Source organism: Crassostrea angulata, chromosome 1 (assembly GCF_025612915.1).
Source record: "Crassostrea angulata isolate pt1a10 chromosome 1, ASM2561291v2, whole genome shotgun sequence".
In the NCBI taxonomy this organism is placed as follows: Eukaryota; Metazoa; Mollusca; class Bivalvia; order Ostreida; family Ostreidae; genus Magallana; species Magallana angulata.
Window position 1 is genome coordinate 10609933 of NC_069111.1, and position 18053 is coordinate 10627985.

The following is an 18053-nucleotide window of genomic DNA, read 5'->3' on the forward strand; positions in this document are numbered from 1 at the left end:
GGTTATGTGTGTACAGACCCTGGTGATGAGCACACAGACTCTGGTGATACGTTCTCTGACCCTGGTGATAAGTATGGAGACCCTGGTGATGGGTATACTGACCCTGGTTATGGGTGTACAGACTCTGGTGATGGGCACACAGACTCTGGTGATACGTACTCTGACCCTGGTGATAGGTATGGAGACCCTGGTGATGGGTATACTAGCCCTGGTTATGGGTGTACAGACTCTGGTGATGGACACACAGATTCTGGTGATAGGTCATGGGTAGATCTACAAGGGGTCAGTGACCTGTTCACCCCTAATACCCCCCTACCAACAAAATAGCTCCTGAGTGAAAAAAAAAAGGAAAATAGATTTCTTCTTTCTTCCCCTCCTAGTCTTGGATTTTTTATTTATTTTGGACTAAGGTGTTTGTAGAACCTGGTGAATGGAACAATGCACGAGATAATATTGGTTTACATAAAGTCTTTATACTAGCATACATGTATGTAATGAAACCATGATATTTTGTTCAGGCACCTAGCATCGTAGCAAAGTGGGTTGAGGGCAGACTCATCCAATCTTGCCTTGAAAAAAAAAACCCCAACTCAAAAATACTTTTTAAATAATTGAAAATCCTAATCCGTGGGGGTAGGGGGCTAAGTGTACCTTTAACTTCAATTTCACAGTTTATTTCCTCTCTTTCATTTCAAATTTTACATGGTTCCAAAAACATGGGGGGGGGGGGGGCAACTGTATGTTAATTTACTTTTTTATAAGTAAATTCAAGAAAAATATTTGCTGCGAGAAAACGTGTGCTGGAGGGGGGGCAGTCCCGTCCCCATGTCCCTGCCCCCATTCCAATCCCCCCCCCCCTTCCGATGCTAAGTGCCTGTTGTTTTCCTGTAACATTGATTTTGATTGTTCTCTCAATTATTTATTTAATTTTTTGGTGTAAAATCTAATGTACATAACATTTTTATCACTTCTGATCATATTCTTCATATAAAAATCGCATTTTTAAATTGCACATATATCAGTTCGAAGTTCCTCCAAATAGCTTTCGAATTTCCTCCCAATCGTTTACCGATCCCGATGGAAAGTTGGTTCACGCATGCGCACATCCTGGTTAAGGTGCCTGGTTATAGGATATAAAAAGTACCCTATTCTATACCTCTCAGATGAGAGAAATTTCTGTTTTATGTTTCTGGATGCAGCTGTTTTGTAAGTCATTTAATTAAGACACATATTTCAAACGCACATATCAGTTATGCGTGTAGTTCGATAACTGTCACTCTGTAGATCGGCTAAAGAAGTTGGCTTTTCTTAGCTGCAATAATGTAATCTCAGCGAGATTCGTCGAGACTGAAAAATTTTTGACGGACGTCTCTTCCGAATTTTTCAGTCTCGACGAATCTCGCTGAGATAAGCAATAATGTAGCCCTCTCCCGATTTTTTTTTTGGGGAGTAAACATCAGATACTAATAGAATATCACACTGTTGTTTTGATCTCGGCCCTGGTATCAGCCCGAGCGGTTGGTATCGGCTCAAGCCCGAAGGGCGCGGGCCGATAACATCCGAGGGCTGATTTCAGGGCCGAGATCAAAACAACAGTGTGATGTAAAAAACTGACGTTGTTTATATCATTTATCTAAAATCAAGGACTTTATTCAAAATCAAATTCCAGATGAGGAATATAATTTATCATGAAGAAGATACAGCATGGATTTTTTTTTTCAGATTTACAAAACTTGTTTATTTTTATTCCTTCTTATATGTGTTAAGAACTGTAAGAGTTGTTGGACTTATTCGATAAACCATCCTTGTTTGAAATACAGTACTGGCGTGTGACCAGTTCTCGGCGAGTACCATTTCTCGCCAGTACATTGTAACATCATTTTTCATCTATAATTTTATGTGTTGATAAAATGACGTCACAATGTACTGGTGAAAAATGGTACTCGGCGAGATCTGGTCGCACGCCAGTAGAATTTAGAATGGAGTCTGTTGCCTGAGATGAAGCACTAGTTATATCTTCTAGAATTGAAAATTATCAAGAGAGAAACTTCCATCCTGCGCAACTTCGTAAGGAGTCAAATTTTTTCACTGGGATTTCGTAAGTTCCCTGTCAGATTCCATTGATAAGAATTTTCTTAAGTTTTTTTTTTTCTTTTTGTCACAATGATGACATAATGATGATCATTTCATTCTGAATCACGACTGTCATTTACATTTAGAAATTAGTCCCTGTTACTTGAGTATCAGTAGTTGTAAATGTATTTTCTGATCGGCATTATTTTTTATATGCTGCAAGTTTATAAAAATTTTGTTCTGCGACGATTACTCAACAATACCGACGTAAATATGACGCTTTGAAGTCACATGACCCGAAAATGGAGAAAATGATTCGAAAGTGGGAAAACCATGCCTTGTTGAAATGCCTCTGTAAATATTGTTTCCAGGAATTTATTTTCAAAAACATAATGAATGCTTGCTAGCTCACAAAATGTACTTTCAATATACATATAGTATACAATTTAAGTAGAACAGCTTTGCAAAATATCAAGAAACAGTCTGACGTGACCCGGAATTGGCGACTGCACTGTATAAAAAATTGGAGAGGGCTACATTATTGCAGCTAGGATTTTCTTTGACTTATCACAGACATCTGAACTTCTGGATCTATCACAGAAACAAATCACAGTAGTTCCCGGTCTGAAAAAATTACATATTTTTTATGTCCTCCCTACTTATATTTACTGTACATGTATGCAAAATTAGGTAAAATTGGATCGATATGAAGGTAAAGTATTGCTCTTTCTTGTATACATACTCTCTCCATCTAAGCCCAAAAAAAATCATCAGAGGCAGGTATCACAGTTTATACTGTAATAGCTAGTAAAGGCATTACAGATGTTTGATCCACCTCTAAATTTATCAAGAAAAATATAGTGCATGATCACTGTGACGTCATATGTTAAAATCTATATTCTATAATCATTTGTTTACGTATTGACATGATCAATACGAACAAATGGAAGCATGTAAAAAATCTCTTGGGTCTCACTCTCAAAACGTGTCTTCAAACCTCCAGGAACCATAAATTACGAGTTAAATGTCAGTCATTTTTCAATTTTGGCATAGAACTATGGGAGCTCTACACTTTCAGAAAACATTATGGGATGCTCCCAAAAACAATTCTTGATGAACCTGTAGGTTTAAGTCTTTCCCGGGCAGTGGTTCTTAGAGCTTGCTTTGCTTGCTATAAATACAGGATGAGAGAATGGGTAGCACACACTTCTCCTCTCTTCCTTTTTTTACTTACTGTACTGCTATATTGGTTTACATTTGTTATACATGTAATACAATTTGTTATACAAAAGCAAGGTTTTGTTTTCATTAATCTACGGTATAAAGATCCCAAATCCTACACACGTGTTCTGGATAACACAGGATCCACATAATTGATACTGATTTTGTAAAGTTATTAAATATGGTTAAGCTGAAAAACAGTGAATACATTACCATGGTAGCTTTATTGATTTTATCCATTATGCTACATACAGTTATTGTCATTTTATCCTTTGAATTATGAAACTCTTATTATATTTAATTGATTTAAACATTCTAAAAATAAGAACTATTGATACATTAAATAAAATCCCTTTATTTCATGTTTTCATCTATTATCATGACTATATCTCAGTAACAAATGAAATTGCATGAATTGATTACAAATTGAGACATAAAATGTAGATTGCAGTTTTCTTTTCATTTTACATCAAATGGTTGGTCACTATTTAAACCTAGAAGTATCCTAAATTAGTGTTCATTGTATAGAAATGGTCCTTGAGATCATCAATGGTCATTGTGCTATATTTCCATGGATAAGGTCAGCTTTCTTTATGCTCTTACAGGTACAGGTATTGTATGGGCTGGTGGACAGAAGCATCCACTCTAGTTTACCTGACCAAACACAATGGTGGTCTTCTTACCTGTCTAAGGTTAGTTTAATTCTATGTTGCATTGAACTTTTTGAATATTTTTGAATTTGTACAATGTATTAAATTGATGCCTGAGTGATTGATTACAGATGCAGATATGTATGTTCACTTTAATTTGTTGTGTATTCATTGTAAATGTGCAGACCTAGAGCTAAACCTTGGTGATAGACCTAATTAAATCAATGTACTTGTCCAGTATTCATGGTCATGTTTCTCTACCTGATGCACTTACTTCATTACACCTTGAGCCTTGGGACAAACAGACAGTACATAAAAGATCCCATTGCATAAGTTTATTGTAAATTTACTTTTGCTTCAGGTAAATGGCATTGCGTGGATGGTTTTGATTTCGAGTAAAGCATTTAATACACCGGTACATGTATTTATTTTCAACACCTTGTAATGGTGTTTACATATCAAATACACTTAGAAAAATAATTATGTTCCTATGTCAGATGGTTAGCAGAAAAGAAGATAAGTTATGTAACGATACTGGTTCGTTTTATATAGCATTTTTAAAAAGGCTTCAGAAGCATTAGACATTTAGTTTTGCTATATAGAGGTAATCTGAGAAAAGCCACCTTATAAATATTGAAAGGAATCTTTAGACAAGTGGACACTAAAAGAACAATTGACATCTTGTGCATAAGAAAAAAACCCTGGCATTACATGTATCCAACTCAATCAATATTGAAATGTATAGTGAATGGGAAAATAATGGAAAAATAATGGGATGTTTTCAGCTCAAATTGTGACCAATATCCCCTTTAAAAGGACAAAGCAAGTTAAACAGTCCTGACAGGCTTTTTCCTCTTTACTGGCTTAACTTACTATTAATTTCTATTGATAGATCTGGCCACTGACTCAGGCTCAGCACTATGGAGCTAGATTTCAGGAATCTGTGTGTGGAGGTGGACAAGAAACTCGTTTTGAACAATGTGAGTGGTTTGGCCTGCCCAGGAGAGCTACTGGCTGTCATGGGACCAAGTGGTAAGAGGTTATTTTTTTTATTTAATACACATTATACTTATTTCATACAATTTGTAAAATCTTCTAGCAATTTCCTTACACTCCATGCGATAAGGTTTACTGTGGAATCATTTTCATTTGTGGGGTCAATGTTCATGGGTAGCAAAATTTCCCTGGTTTGTGGGGAGGTAATTTCGTTGGTAATGTTATCGGGATAATTTTGATAAATATTAAACAAATGGTTGTGTATATGTTCATGGGGATTTAAATTCATTGGCAAGGGTTACCCATAAACGCCACGAACTTTGGTCCCCCACGACCAATGATGAGTCCACAGTATTATAATTTATAAGCATGCCATAAAAGATAACAATATTCAAAAGAAAGAAAATCTAAAAACTAATAAAGTTAAAATTGTGTAAGATTCCCATATGTGGATATTGAGTAGTACTCAGTAGGATACATGGAAAGGTTTACAAACACTTAGATAGAATGCAGGTGATTATTTTGTAGGCTGGTTGCCAAAGAAGGTCAAAATTTAAAACAGTTATTGATCAATATATAACAGTGTTGTCAGAATGTCCTAATTTTTGTCTCGTTATGTTAATTAACGACAGGTGCTGGAAAGTCCACACTGCTGAATACCTTAGCTGGTAGAACTCCTCTGTCATCAGGAACAATATCTGTGAATGGACATAATATAACCAAAGACCTCAGAAGAAAGATCTGCTATGTTTTACAACAGGACATTTTTTTCTCAAGTCTTACACTCAAGGAAACCTTGCAGGTCATTTACAACATGTTCTACCATTTTATGATTTGAGACCATTTTGTTAAAGCAAGATTGAGTTACATGAATATTGTATAACAATAAAAGAGCATTAAAGTTTATACAGGGTTGTCTCTAAGACCCAGGGGTGGGGAATTCCCCTGCCTATAATGCCTTACTTACCCAGCTATTATAATTGCATTTCAAACACAATCTAGCTATAATCTACCCCCCCCCCCCCCCCCCCCCCCCCCGATCCCCCTTCTACTTGTTTATTTCTTCCTTCTACTTCAATTTTTAGAGACAACCCTGTAAACAGTTTATACAGTTCTTGAATTGTGACTCTTCCAATTTTTAAGGATTAATTAACCAAAACATGGATAATCTGATGCATAATTTGATAGACTTTATGCAAACAAGATAGAATAAAAAAATTCAGAGTAGAAGTTGGTTGTATGTTATTTCAAAAAAAGAAACTTCTTTAGTGAATAGATATGACAGGTTGCACAGCCCAAAAATACCACAAATACCTCTAAACCTTTTTACTCTAAAAATTAATTTTTAAATGTAACTTATTTTTCTTATTTGTTTTTTCTAGAGAATTTGCTTTATTCTATTTCAGTTTACAGCACGGATACGTTTACCAGAAAAAATGTCAAACGCACAGATCACTTCGAAAGTGAATGAAATCATTCAAGATTTGGATTTGTCGAGATGTGTGGACACAAGTAAGGAGATTAAATAATCATCAAATCTTTTTCACTAGATTGTAATAATAATTCATTATTTAATATTTAATATGAAAAATTCCAAGTTATGAGTCACCAAAGCTAAATGTCATTATTAAATGTGTATGTAATAAATTATGCTAATCTTTTGGTGTATAAGATACTGTGGAACCATATTTATTCATTGGGGTCGGGTAGCCAAATTTTCCTGGTTTGTGGGGATGAAATTTCGTTGGTAGTTTAATCGAGATAATCTCAATGAATATTAAACAAATGATTGAAAATACATTCGTGGGGATGCAATCCTTGCCCACGAAAGCCATGAACATTTGTCCCCACGAACAATGATGATCCACAGTATGAGGAAAATAGACCTAGTATATTATCGTTTGTATCGGTGATCTGTTGCTTTGACAGTAATGGGAGATGTGTGGGTGAGGGGTCTGTCTGGTGGGGAGAAGAAGCGAGCCAGCATTGCCTGTGAATTAATTACAGACCCAGTCACCATTCTGTTGGATGTAAGAATAACAATAAAGTCAATAACAAGCACTGCCTGACAAAGATTAATAGTAAACCCTATAACAGACACCTCCTGTTAAAGAATAACAGTAAACTCAATAACAAACATCTCCTGTCAAAGAATAACAGTAAACTCTATACCAGACACCTCCTGTTAAAGATTAACAGTAAACTCTATAACAGACACTTCCTGTTAAAGAATAACAGTAAACTCAATAACAAACATCTCCTGTCAAAGAATAACAGTAAACTCTATACCAGACACCTCCTGTTAAGGATTAACAGTAAACTCTATAACAGACACCTCCTGTTAAAGAATAACAGTAAACTCTATAACAGACACCTCCTGTCAAAGAATGACAGTAAACTCTATAACAGACACCTCCTGTTAAAGAATAACAATAAACTCTATAACAGACACCTCCTCTCAAAGAATAACAGTAAAGTCTATAACAAGCACATATTTTCTCTCAAAGAATAACAGTAAAGTCTCTAACAAACACCTTGTGTCAAACAATAACAGTAAAGTCTTTACAAACGCCCCCTTTTATTACATTTCATTATTCATTAAAGAAAACTCCCATGGTGTTAGCAGTCTTTATGATATCTGTAATGTGTGCATGCTTAATTAATTACATGTACCGGTACTACATTCTTTTGATTTCTTGTTTGTATGTAGATAAAAAAGAATCTATAATAACATTAAGGAAATAGGCATCAGTACTTGGACTGTTTTAAAAATATGCTTTCTTTTCTTGCCTCTTGATGATTATCCATGGTTCTTTGCCATTGTTCACAGGAGCCAACGTCTGGCCTTGACTACAGTACAGCATTCAGTCTGATAGAGATGCTACAGACCTACGCCAGGAACCATAATAAAACTGTAGTGGCCACCATCCACCAGCCCTCCAGCTTCATCTTCTACCAGTTCCACAAACTCCTGCTCATCTCTGATGGAGAGGTAGGGAGGCAAACTGATTAAATTCATATCTCTCTTTTTCTGAAATGAATAACCAAGCTTGTATGAATGTTGTAATGCTTACCATTGCTTAGATTAAAATCATCACAGACTTTGTATGTGTTATATATACTCGGACAAAGATGTCTTACATGAAAAAATTAACCCTGAAAAGAGTCCTCATTTTTTTTTTATTTGACTTGTGTTAGGTGCTTAAATTATGGTTTTGCTATGTAATAAAAATTTTTACATGAAATCTGAGTGAATGCTCTTTTTACAGAAATCTCAAATAATGCACAATTTTTGTGATATACATGTATATTTACTTGTATTAATTTTTTTTTTTGCTTGCCTTGCTTGATTTGAGTCACTGTTTCAGTCAGTTTTTCACTAACATTGTGTGAAATATTCTCTTTTATTTTGATAACTTACAAGTTTGTACTGCTTTTTTCTGTTGTAGATATTGACCCCTTGTTGTGTGCTTAATCTGCATGTGATTTAACAGCACCTAATACATGTATACCTGTATCATCCTCATGGTAACATTCTAACATTCATTTAACTCATACGTGTAGTAGATATTACTGTATACAGGGTTTTATTTGCCCCTTATTATTTTTGCCCCTCTACACTTTCAAACAACTTCGCCCCGGCTTGAATTTGCCCATGGCCAGATGCAGTTGTGTTAAAAGAGATATAATTTGAGCAAATGGCATTTGCCCAGACTTGAATTCGCCCACTGACATTGAGGGCAAAAATAAAAGGAAGGCAAATATTTCCCTGTATACAGTATACTTGTGGTAAACCTTTGCTTTATCACATGGGCAATGCTTTATCAAATACTTGTGGTCAGAACTACAGTATTTATGACACAGCCCCTAGCTTTAACACTTAAAAGACCTAGTTTTGTTTGCATTTGTTTTTACATTGCTATTTCTGCTTGCAAAAGTTGATTTAAAAGTGGCTTTGGTGAATATCTTATGAAAATTTGGAAAAAAACCTTAGAAAACTGTAGATACTAAGATAACAAGTTAGATATAAGTTATAATTAAATTACTGTCAATTTACTGTATTTCAGACAGGGAGGGAAACATTACTTTTGTTTGTTTATTTTGTTTATTGTTAGTTTGGTGTTTTTTTTTTGTTTATTTTTTTTTGGGGGGGGGGTGTTTTTTTTTGTCTATGTTGTATGTGTGTAAAGTATGATTTGTATTATTACAGCTGGCATACTTTGGTGATACAGAGAAAGTGGTGGAATTTTTCCACAAAGCGGGAGTTCCCATGGCTTCCCATTATAATCCAGCAGATTTCATATGTAAGTTCATGTATCTATAATATATATGTCATTGAATGAATACTGTGAACCTGCTTTTATTCACTGCAACTTTAATTCGTGATTTAGGGGAGATAAACTCGTTTGCAGCGACTAATTTTCGTGATCAATCCATATCTATACCTTTGTCATTATTTTATAGCCATTCAGGAATGAGTGTTTTTCGGTGAGAAATATTCGCCATGACAAGGCTCTTGTGAATCACGCAGAATTTTCTTTTAGTATGCGAATAAAAGTTTCCTTACAGTATGCAGATTGTTCTGATTTAAACTTTATTTAACATCTGACTGTATGATTATTAATAAGCCAATGCATATTGAAGTAAGATGCAATATGAAAGAAGTTAAAACGTTACAGTAGGGTAAGGTGCACCTACAAAATCCACAAAACTAAGCCTTTGTGACTGCTAATGATATCGCAGCTCATATTTATTTATATAAATTGTATTCCTTATTTTTATTTCCTACAAATAATGAAATTAATAAATTATATATTTTTACTTGATTAGTGGAGAAATTGAAAGAAGATGAAAAAACAAGGTTAAAAATCATAAGTGCAATGGATCAAATGAGGTATGGATATCTGAATGCTCTTTTCTTGTATATTTACAATCAGAAATGTTACCAAAAACAAAAACCTAAAGCATTCTTTGACTAATTTTGTCAATTGTAGGACCAGTTCCAACTGGTCATCTAAATTAAAGAAGTCTGAACAAGTTTGTAAAGAGGGTGAGACAGACCCAGCACCATCTCAAGAGATCACGGAGCAAACCTACAATGGTATGGGTGTTTGAGCTGATACATGGCTTTCCCCCATGAAATGTTTTCTCCTACATGTATATGCAGAAGGTACTACATGTATTAGTTATCCAGGTTCAATCAAGGGTGTACGGAGATTTATTTCGGGTTGTTTTTCATACAACCTGAGGACAAAGGGCGTATGGAACACAACCCAGGGTAAATTCCCAAAGACCCTTGGTTGGACCTGAATAACAAATTTATTTCTTATGTAAACCAAATAAATCTGCATGTGAATGTTATGTCATTTACCTCTGGCTCAATTCAGGTGTACAGAAATTTACACCCGGCTTATTAGCCAAACCAATCTCATGTTACATGCTACATAAAGAAAAGTACTTGATATCTATTTAAGGTCTTAAATTTCCAAAGGTAGGATTATTCACATACTGTTTGACATATAATGTAAAGTAGATATGTATTAAGCTAAATAAAATCTAATACATTGGCACTATGTGGATTGTTTACATGTTTCAAATTGTATCTGACTTTATAGCTGTAAAACAAGAAAAAGAAATGACCGCTTATTCTACCATGCTATAAAGTCAATGTCATGGAGGTTTATTAGAGGGACCAATGTAATTGCATTTTGATACAGGTTACTTAACTTTGTCAACTGACTTCTAGGATTTCTAACTGGCTCAGGTTGGATTACAGGGGAGGTCTCAAAGATATCAAGACCATCTCAAAGTTTTAAAAAAATTTTGGTGTCTGATTCAGCACAAGCTGTTTAGAAATCCTATAAGTTAGTAGACACAGATAAGTCACTCATAAAATCTTAATTTGGTTCCCAATTGGAACATATGCTTAAATGATGCAAACAAGTATATGCAAGTGCGTACATTCCAATGTTATACATATATTAGAAATCTTTGTTTTCCAAGAATTTCATTTATTATGTTATGCATGTATGTATTATATCTCTTCATCAGCAGACAGTGTACGCGTCAGCTTGATGGAGTTAGACAAAGCTGATAATGTCTCATCCTCCAGAACTCCGCTCGATGACAAAAAATGGCCGACAGGCTTCCTGACCCAGTACAAACAGCTTACACTGAGAACATTCAAAACTTCAAAGTCCCAGATGTTCAGCAAATTCAAACTGATTGAGACAGTGGTGCTCACCGCCATAGTCAGCTTGATTTGGTTCCAGCTGCCTCGGACAGAGGAGACTCTCCGAGACAGAATGGGAGTGGTAAGTACAGGTGTACTGGGACATCAAAACTTTTATAGAGTAATTCTGCCAGTTTACCGTTGCTATGGTAATTTTTGTGTTGATCTAATTTCGCTTTTTTGCAATCCCTTTCAAATTGCAAAATATTGAATAAGCAGAAATTATATCTTGTATTATTTTCTGTAAGAAACTTTTAAAATTGTAAAAATTGACTGACGGAAATTAAAAATGCTACATATTTTCCCCATTTTCACAAATTTTGTGACACAAGAAGAAAAAGGGATATACAGTACATTGTATTTCAATGCATCATCAATTGTTTTTATTCTTGAAGTTTTTGTTTTAAATTTTATATCACTACATATACTGTAGATTCCTTATTTTATGCGGGTACTTAATTCTACGATTATGCCTTTTCGCATCAAATTGAAAACGTAAAATCAATAACACTGAACTATTATTCAACTTTCTTGTAGTTCTTGACTCTTAGGATATAAAAGTGAGATTTTAAATTCTGCATGGGGTGTTTCTTGTGATTTAATGCGGATATTAATTCCTTGCATTTAATTAGAAATCTGCAGTAGTACTGATTGTCTTTGATATCATAAGATGAATACCTGATATATGTTCTTTAATTGTAGTTATTCTACATGTCCATGCATTGGGGGTTTACACCTCTATTTGACACAGTCACTGCGTGTAAGTTTAATAATTAACAGTGAAAAGCATGCAAGTTACTAGAATTTATGTACTATGTACATTTGTATATGATTTTTTACAATATTAATTGCCTGTTCTTGTGGAGTTCGTAAAGAGGAAGGTACAGTTTCTTTCAATATTTGCCCTAAAATTCAAAAGTTGTTTAAATCTCATAAAAATACACATATACCATCTTGAACTTGTGTGTATATAAACTACCAGGTTAAAACGTTTTATCTTGTTTTTTAAAAAGAGTTAGACATTTTGGCATATTTCTAAGATTTAGTCAAAAATGATGAAAAATGGCACATTTTCTAATAGTTTTTTGAAGAGGAAAATGTGTCCGCAGCCGTTGCCCACAACGATATTGATATATTTTATGTGAAATCACATGATAAAGTTATGATATGAGTTTCATCGTGGGCGACGGCTGCGAACATATTTTTCTATTCAAAAAAACACTAAGAAACTTGTGTCTTCTGCTCAGTTTTATGAAAATGCACTGTTTATGACATCACAATTAACCTTGTGAAAGTATAATCACGTAACTATTTACAGATTCTTATTTCATGGGTATTTTTGTGTAAATAAACGTTACATTTCAAATTTGTATATTTTTAAAATTCACTCTAAAACAGGGCAAAATCTGTTTGAAATTGTACCTAGTTCTTGTACAGTCAATTCTTTGACAGTTATTGTTCGATATTTGTACATGCATTGTTGCAGTATTTTCCATTCTATCACCTGTGTCTTCTGTTGTTTAGTTCCACTAGAGAGACTGGTTATTAACAAAGAGCGGCTCGCTGGATGGTACCCGCCTCTCCGCTTACTACCTGGCCAAGATGACCAGTGAACTAGTGCTCATTCTTGTACAGCCTCTGTTCTTTATTACGGTCGTCTACTGGTCAGTGGGGCTCAATGGGGTCTCTTCCTACTTTGCCACGCTGGGGACATTGTTCATACATGCTATAACTGGACAGGTGATCTAACCGAGATTTTATAAAACATAATTCAACTGATATAGAACCCACTTTTATTTTTGTTTTAATTTGAAAATATGTTGTCTGTGAATTACATATCTATAAACAAATTTTACACATTATTGTTTACCAAATGTTTGTTTGACTTGTTGAAGATTTTTATTTGTTTTTGTTACGTCACAGAGTGTAGGACTTTTTATTGGAATAGCAAGTATGGACATCAGAAAAGGGATGACGCAGGCAACAATCTACATCATGGCTACCATGTTACTCGGTATGCTATATAATCTTTTATACAGACTACAGTGTAAATGACTTCATCCATCTTAAGATTGACAATAATCTCAGCAAGATTTGTTGAGACTGAAAAATTTTGATGCGACATCTCATCCAGGGTCAGTCAAAATTTTTCACTCCCAACAAATCTCACCAAGTTTAGATTGAGATGTGATTGTATTATCTGTACTTGTAGGTGGATTTTACACAAGGAGTCTCCCTTTCTGGCTGGACTGGATAAAGTATGTGTCTTTTTTACAGTATACATTTAGTGCAATGATGTGTCTGGAGTTTAATGATGGACCGGACATTAGGTTTGTATTGAAAGGATTTTTAAGATAAGATGGATATAAAAATTGTATTGAGATTGCTTCTAAGATAAATTGAAAAATCAAATAGCTGGTGTTTTGGTTGGGTATTAATTTGGCTTACATGTATTCTAAGGGTTACTTGGTTGTTCTTTGTTATGATTATAATTAGCTCGGCTCTGCTGAAAGCAGAGTTCTGGCTGTAGGCGGGCAAATCGCCAATGTTACTATAAATGGCACAACTTCAAAAGTAAACAAAAAACCAAACAGCGTCAAACTAAAAGCTTCCGCTACACCAAATAGTTACACAAAGAGCCACTGTTTGTCAAAAGTGTTAGCATTTTGTTTCTTATTTTTAATTTGAAGAGAATTGTCTATCTTTTTTAGTTTTCTTATTAATAACATGTTTTAAAACAAGACTATGCATTTTGGACACATACGATGCACATGAATTTCAAGGCAGCAACCGTTGAACTTTTTTCTTCTAGACAGTAGACAGACATATTTTGGTTTATAGCCGCTTACAAAATTTGGTCGCTCTCTGACGCTTTGCCGACATTAAAAGCATGAGAGAGAGAGAGAGAGAGATTTTCAGTCTTTACTACACAATATACATAAAGACACACAAAAAGAGCCCGGCTTTCAGTACTTCAGTACTTTGATTTTTAATAAGCATCCTAGTGCATAATTTACTGGTAAGCAATGTTGTCTCAAACATTCTCATAAAAAGATTCTTCACAGTGAGGAAATTGTGGTATTTTTCTGCTTAAAAACACTATTTTGTAATAATTTCTTTTTCTGTTTTCTTCAATCATAGATGGATTGTACTTGTTCCACTATTGAATGATTTAATTTCTTTCAGTTAAGAGAAAACACTAATTTAATTCTCATCCTGTTTAGAATATTTGTAAACTTTTTTTTTATCTCTGTTACATGCAGATGCGCAGTCAGATCTACAACATCTGAGTCCCAGTTTGGAACCTGTTTATACAGTAACTCCACCCATATCCCATCCAATGAAGTTCTCCGTTTCTATGGAATTGATCTGCCCTACTGGGCATATATTTTGCCTTTGTTTGTGTTTATTTTGTTTTTTCGGATATCAGGGTACTTTATGTTAAGATATAAACAAAAGCCAAGTCAAACAAATTAAGTTTCTTTTCTGTAAAGCTGGGTATTGAAATATACATTGTTGTACTAGCTGGTTCAGCTGATAGTTTTTACTCAGGCATGGTGCTAAATACCCCAAAAGACTTTTGTACATATTGATAATCAAATTCATAGATTTTACTTTATGGTGCATAATATTAGTTGATTTTGAAATTTTTTATTATTAAAATAGTATCAAATATATCAAATAAAATCGAATTGATTTTTAAAATTTCTATATTATATATTACAAGTGCATTTAAAAAGCATCAACTTTATTAAGTTTCATTTGATAAATATATATGGCTGTGTTATTGGGTACTATAAAGAAATCTCAAATTTAACAATTAACAGACATTTTATTGTTTATAGCTATTTGCTTTCATTATTTTTTTTTAATAAAGTGGATTAAAGTACATGTACTTAAAATATTTGTTTTACCAAATTGTCAGACTTGGTTTTGTTTTTTGTTTTTTGCCGGTTATACTAATAATTTTATGATTGAATTATCAGTTTTAGATGTAAGATTTTATCCAGCAAAGCATTTTTGTTCTATTTTTTTAATACAAAATTATATTAAAAATGAAAAATAAGTTGTGGATTATTAGAGTAAATATGCGTGAAGCATTACCATATTTTTGCTAACAATTGTTGTTAACCAAATGTACATGTGTTTACATTTAAATGTTAGATATATTTTATGGCATTATTAATTTTACCATGATTTTATGTATGACAGGAATTATTACCAGGTAAGCTCCCCGCAAACAAAGTTTGTGAGGTATATAGGAATCACAGCAATCATGTCTGGTCCATATCTTTTTTTATGGAGAAACATTTAAGCTCCTACTTCACACAAAGATTGCTTATGATCTGAGGGTGTGAAATGATTCTGAACCAAGGTCATTTGGGCAAGTTCAAGGTCACTGGAAGGAAAAAATCATAATTCTTGTTAGTTCCATATCTTTTTTTACGGAGGAACATTAAAAGCTCCTACTTCAAACAAAGATTGCTTATGACCAGAGGGTGTGAAATGATTCTGAACCAAGGTCATTTGGGCAAGTTCAAGGTCACTGGAAGAAAAAATGCATAATTCTTGTTAGTTCCATATCTTTTTATGGAGGAACATTGGAAATTTCTACTTTGCACAAATATTGCGTATGACATAAGAGTTTGTCATGGAAGGAAAAGTCCACATTTTTGTCTATTATGTCTAGACCATATCTTGTAATGGAAAAAGATTAGAAACTTCTTACTTAAAAAAAAAATAGCTGATGACCTCAAAATATGTTCTGACTATGACCTTTGGTAGTTTTTGCAAGTTCAAGGTCACTAGAAAAATATGGGCACCCATTTATTTCCAATAGAGAAATACTTGAGTTATTATACTTTCTAAGTGGAGGGTATCATTTGGGAGCTTGCTCACAGTACCTGTACTTCATTTTACCATAATGTTCATGTACATTTGCATATATTGAGGTATGACTACATTTACTACAATCATGAATACTGGGTAATTTTTAGAGTTAATAGTAACTTTTTAAGCAAAGTTTTATTTATTTAAACACAGTATACAAGTTCTTGCCATTTATGAAAACTATAGCCGTGTGTTTTTGTTTTAAAGTGTAAAAATTGTTTTAAATCTTTACGAATGTTTGTATTCGAAACCAGATGTTGCTTAATTGTTATCATCTTTTTACGAATATTGGTATTTTTATCCAGGTACTGTCAACCAACTTCTATTCACACCAAGAAATTTTCGAGAGGTTCATGGAAGCCTAGTTTTCGTGAATATTTCTTAACACGGATCAGTATTTGCCATATACTTGTAATAAAAAACAGGTGTGGATAAGGCTTGGTCGCAAAAATTAGCCGCCACAAACCAGTTCATCTCGGGTATATCGTGAAATAGAATCGACGCTAATAATAGTTGGTTTACCGTATTGTCAGTGCTGGTAATGATGTAAACTTATAAAACTATTCAAAGTTCTATGTAAGTGCGATTATAATATTGATTGTCGTTTTGCATCCTGTTAAGAATACTAAGTATTGTGTTATTGTCTGCTCTTGTAATGATGTAAAGATACACATCATTTAATTATTTACAGAGAGATTTGTTTTATTATTGTGTCAGCTCAAACTTTGGTACCTGACCTTGGTTTTTGAGGTCTTTGAAGTAATTTTTTATATTACATGTACATGTATCAACTCTTTTTGCAAACTGCATTCCGAGTGGATTTTATGTAAGAGATTAACATTCATTGTGTATTTTTTGTTATACTATACATATCAGCACCAAATAAATTGTCGATGCATTCCAAATGTTTTTACAAATTACATATTTTACTTATATATGGGTTAGCAAATACAAATTTTTGTAATACCGGTCATTTCGTTCAAATTATCATTGATAATTTTGCTTCAAATTGCTTTGTTTCCATTCATTATGCTTTCATTGAGCATGCACATGCAGACTTCAAGCATACCTGACAGTCGCGAAGCACGTTCAAAAATTACACGGACACGGCTACTTATCTCTTCTTACAAACGTCAAATTTTATTGAAACAGATTGTTTTTTAACGACACGTCTTTTAACCAAAATAAACATCAAAGAACATTATCAATGGATATATAAATATATTTAGACAGCTTGGATGTGTCATACTTCCTATTCGTATATAGAAACTGGTCAAGATATAGTCTAACAAGCTTATCTTTTAAAAAGATTGGTGAGCTAGCGCTGTAGCCATCATAAAACACAGAAGCAGATTTCTAAAACATTGGTTTATATTTCTGAATCGATTAATTAAATAGGAAGCATAGTGGTGTACTGGAATTGTACTGGAGTAGGGTCTCAATTTAGAACTGTGAATCTAGAGGCATGGCATAGCTCATTGACTGTGCCTTAATCATTATGTATCTATTGTAATTTCAATTTCGAAGTGAAAATTTTCAAGATACTGTTGTAGCAATCGTATCTTCTCGGGCCTATCCGTCAAGCTCGGAAAACATATCCGAAGTTGTTTTCCGAGCTTGAAGAAATTTAAGATAAAGCTAGCAATTCATTTTAATATTGAAAATAACTTTGCATAATAAGACATAAGCTACTGTTACTTTTTGACATGTACAATAAAACACAAAACTTCATGTGAAAATGATAAAACGAAATTCTAATGGTACAGTTTATCTACAGTAGTACAGTATTCCCAGAATCCCCTACTATGGAGTCGAGCATGCGTATTCCAGTGAAAAAGACTAACGTAGTTGCTAGCGCTCGAGAGCGCTAGCAAAAATGAAAACTTTTAAGTTTTCTCTGTCGAAGATGAAAAAAACACGTCTGATTAGATTGTCAAATTTATGAGTTCAGCGGGATATGAACTTGGTTGGTCACGTGATCAAATCAAGTG

At 33.9% G+C, this 18053-nt stretch overlaps 1 protein-coding gene across 1 annotated transcript; it reads left to right on the forward strand.

The window, feature by feature from the left end:
- Positions 1-998: 998 nt before the first annotated feature.
- LOC128156830 (uncharacterized) lies at positions 999-16967 on the forward strand. The gene is given in 17 exon segments (XM_052819142.1): positions 999-1206; positions 3900-3986; positions 4837-4976; positions 5573-5742; positions 6347-6452; positions 6870-6970; positions 7771-7932; positions 9151-9244; positions 9771-9834; positions 9935-10041; positions 10992-11254; positions 11875-11932; positions 12697-12746; positions 12748-12912; positions 13096-13186; positions 13385-13502; positions 14436-16967. Coding segments are annotated over 15 exon segments (1875 nt in total). The 5' UTR covers positions 999-1206; positions 3900-3986; positions 4837-4864; the 3' UTR covers positions 14650-16967.
- The last annotated feature ends 1086 nt before the right edge of the window (positions 16968-18053 follow it).